This window comes from Bombus affinis, unplaced genomic scaffold (assembly GCF_024516045.1).
Source record: "Bombus affinis isolate iyBomAffi1 unplaced genomic scaffold, iyBomAffi1.2 ctg00000081.1, whole genome shotgun sequence".
NCBI classification, from domain to species: Eukaryota; Metazoa; Arthropoda; class Insecta; order Hymenoptera; family Apidae; genus Bombus; species Bombus affinis.
The window spans coordinates 467,882-471,793 of NW_026108829.1; the positions used below are offsets into that span (position 1 = coordinate 467,882).

At 40.3% G+C, this 3,912-nt stretch overlaps 1 protein-coding gene across 1 annotated transcript; it reads left to right on the forward strand.

Annotated features, from left to right (window-relative positions):
• Window positions 1–461: 461 nt before the first annotated feature.
• Window positions 462–1,615, forward strand: LOC126927272 (uncharacterized). Its single transcript, XM_050743518.1, has 2 exons — window positions 462–599; window positions 663–1,615. Exon 2 carries the CDS (start codon window positions 674–676, stop codon window positions 1,559–1,561), a length of 888 nt encoding a protein of 295 aa, XP_050599475.1. The 5' UTR covers window positions 462–599; window positions 663–673; the 3' UTR covers window positions 1,562–1,615.
• The last annotated feature ends 2,297 nt before the right edge of the window (window positions 1,616–3,912 follow it).

A 3,912-nucleotide genomic window follows, 5' to 3' on the forward strand; every position in this document is an offset into this window, starting at 1 on the left:
GTCAACTTTGAAGATTGAGGATCAGCGGACCACTGTAACAGAGCAGACACTTTCGACGTTTCGACAAAGGAACACCGCAACGGAACCTTTCCTACGGGTTAAACGATCAAGGTGAGCAAGCCCTGGATTCTTTTGTCAAATACAGATCGAGAACAGACAGCACAATTAGTATAACAATGGCAACGCCACGAGAAGACAGAACCGGAACTGTTAGCGCCGCTTTAACTAACAGCGGAATAGACCCAACAGATAAAGCTTTGCTTGATGCAATGCAGAAGCAGAATGAGAGACTGACCCAACAAATGAGTATGCTTACACTGCGTATGGATGAAGTTGTAGCAAAAACAAAAACGGGAAATGTATCGGAGGCCAGTTCCCTAATAACCGTAGACGAAGTAACCCACACCGCTAAAGATCTATCGGTCCTTCGAGAACCTCGCCCATTACTTCAAACACCACCTCAACCATCCTGGGAAAGGACTTTTCCTGAACAATATACGCAACCAGAGCTAAAAGCTGAGAGTGCATTAAAATGCATTCCGATATTAAACGGAGAGGATGATATAGACGTGGAGGATTTTATTCATGAAATACAAGAAGTAAGAATGATGTGTAGCGAACCAACACTATTACTTAAAATGATTAAAATAGAGAAGATTTAGGAAAAGCCGCAATGGCAATCCGCAATATTCGTATTACCGAATTCGAATCTCTGTACGAAGCATTGAGACGTAATGTAGCTGCGCAAGTATCAGTGAGAGAACAACAGGACGAATTAAGAGGAATGAGGCAAGGATTAACCGAGAGCGTGCAAAACTATAACATCAGATTTCGAAGCGTTTTTAACAAACTCCAACACAGCATTACCAACGAGTATAGAGACGAACTAACTCGACGGGTGATGAACGAGCAACTATACATGGACTCTGTGACCGACTATGTAAGAGGCCTTCGTCCAGAAATAGGGCAGGCGCTAATGGCTAATCTCCCCCCAAATCTCATCGAAGCAGAAAAGAAAGCAATGAATATGGAAAGATACTTTCGCGAGCACAGCTCTCGCAGACAGATGACGCGACAGACAACCGCCCCGCCATTTTATCGTAACCAGGCTTCTCATCCAGTAGACAATCGCTTCGCTATTACAAGTAACACAAATAATAAAACTCCACTCACACAAAATACTCTACCAAGAACGAACAATTTTACGAAGTTTGGGAACAGACCATTAAGCGAAAGGACGCAAGCGAAATGTCCCAAATGCAATCGATTGGGACACCTTCCCAATCAATGCCAAAATTTTCGGATACCGCCTCAAAGAAAAGCCCCTCCAGGAATAAACCACGTTCAAGAACAATCGGAATTAACAATGCTACCTCAGGAAGATTACCCACAATACTATTACAATTACCAGGACGACCAGGATTGCGATTTCTCGTTGACTCCGGGGCAGGAATCAACTTGCTTAAACAAAGATGCTACCCAGGAAAGACAACAATACCAGACACAAAGAAATTCTCCATGGGACATTCCGAATACGAATCTAATTCCAAAGTCAAGTTGAATTTGTTCGACAAAAAGATAGACTTCTCTTTAATAGATGACGATTTCCCAATTATAGAAGATGGCATATTAGGCTTACCCGGTTTGAATCAATATCGATTCGAACTCTCCAACGAAACATTGAAATTAGATAACAACACCCTTCTGCTGCAACAAGAATCAACCCTTGCACCAGGAGAAACCATTCAAAAAATTCTATACCTCGAAGGGAAGCCAACGCCAGTGTGCTTTATAAATGGTGGTAAGTCTTCAATTCAAGTTTCTAACATTATCGAAAATACAAATACCATAGATCAAATCCAAAAATTGAAATCTTCGATTCGACTATCGCACATAGAAAAACCTCTCAGAGAACCTGTAGAAAAGATTCTTCTCTATTACATGGATGTATTTAATTTAGACAGCGAAACATTACCGTGTACATCTCTTGCTAAACATTCCATTACATTTAAAGAAGATAAAATCATCAACGTAAAATCCTACCGTCCTCCCGAACACCATAAAATCGAAATAAACAAACAAATGACGGAAATGTTAGACAGAAAGATTATAGAACCCTCCGACTCTCCCTATAACTCTCCCGTCTGGGTCGTTCCAAAGAAAATCGACGCGTCGGGGAAACAAAAGTGGCGAATAGTGATTGACTTTCGGAAGTTAAACGAATTAACGGACCAAGACGCATATCCATTACCCGACATTGACGATATACTATCGCAACTAGGGAACGCAAAATATTTCTCCGCTTTAGACTTATCCTCGGGATTCCACCAAATACCCATGGATGAGAATTCGAGGAAGTACACTGCATTTAGCACACCACAAGGGCACTTCCACTATAACAGAATGCCATTCGGGCTAAAGAACGCACCCGCTACCTTTCAAAGAATGATGGACACCGCGTTAAGAGGTTTAATTAATAATCATTGTTTCGTCTATCTCGATGATATCATTATATTCGGGCAATCGATAGAGGAACATAATAAAAACCTAGCCATTATACTCCAAAGACTCAGGGAAGTAGGTCTAAAAGTACAACCGGATAAATGTGAATTCCTAAAACCCGAATTGGAATATTTAGGACACTTAGTGACAGCAAACGGAGTAAAACCTAACCCTGAAAAGATAGACGCAGTAAAGAACTTCAAACTACCCAAAAATCCTACGGATGTAAAATCGTTCCTTGGGTTAGCCGGATGCTATAGAAAATTTATTAAGAATTTCTCGAAAATTGCCAAACCGTTAACGGAACTAACTAAGAAAGACATACAATTCCACTGGACTGACAAAACACAACTTAGCTTTGATACATTAAAAGAAAGACTATGCCAAGCACCAGTACTAAAATACCCCGACTATACGAAAACATTTACGTTAACAACGGACGCCAGTAATGAAGGTCTAGGAGCCATCCTTTCACAAGACGGACACCCTTGTTGCTTCATTTCAAGGACATTAAACCACCCTGAACGAAATTATACTACGACGGAAAAAGAATTATTGGCCATCGTTTGGGCAGTTAGAAGATTTAGGCAATATTTATTAGGCCGCAAATTCAAAATTCAAACAGACCACCAAGCCCTTAAATGGCTGCACAACTGCAAGGACCCCTCTAGTCGATTGATTCGATGGAGATTGAGATTAGAGGAATACGATATAGAGTACGTAAAAGGAAAGGAAAACGTAGCCGCTGACACCCTATCCAGAGTACACGCGATAACACAAACTGACGTTTTATTAAGACAATTCAGAGACTGGGAAAAATCAGAAGAAATACCAAAATTATTGAAACTAACATCTAACAAAGACAACTTTTTCCAATTAACAAAACCATATCTGGGCCCATATGACGAAACCGTATGGTTACAGAAAATATCAGACATACTTAAAACAAATAGAAAGATAGGAATAGGAGACAATAACTTAAACGCACAAGACAAAGCACACATAAAAAGATTTCTTTTATTTTTCAATGACCAACGCGACGACATAGAATTTGCTTACGAACCAATACAGAGTTTAAGCGAAGAGGAAATAGAACAAGTACTAAAAGAAAATCATGACTTGGTAGGACATCCCGGAATACAAAAGACGTACGACAGAATCCGAGGCAAATATCATATCCCACACCTAATAGACAGAATAAAAAGCAGAATAGGAACTTGCGCGACATGTCAAACATCAAAGACTACTCGGATAAGAGGAAAGGAGGAACCACAGATAACCGACACCCCGTTAGAATCTAACGACAAAATCGCTATGGATGTGATAGGCCCGTTGAAAAAGACCAAGATAGGAAACCAATACATTCTCTCTATACACGATGAACTAACCAAATATTTAATACTTGTGCCC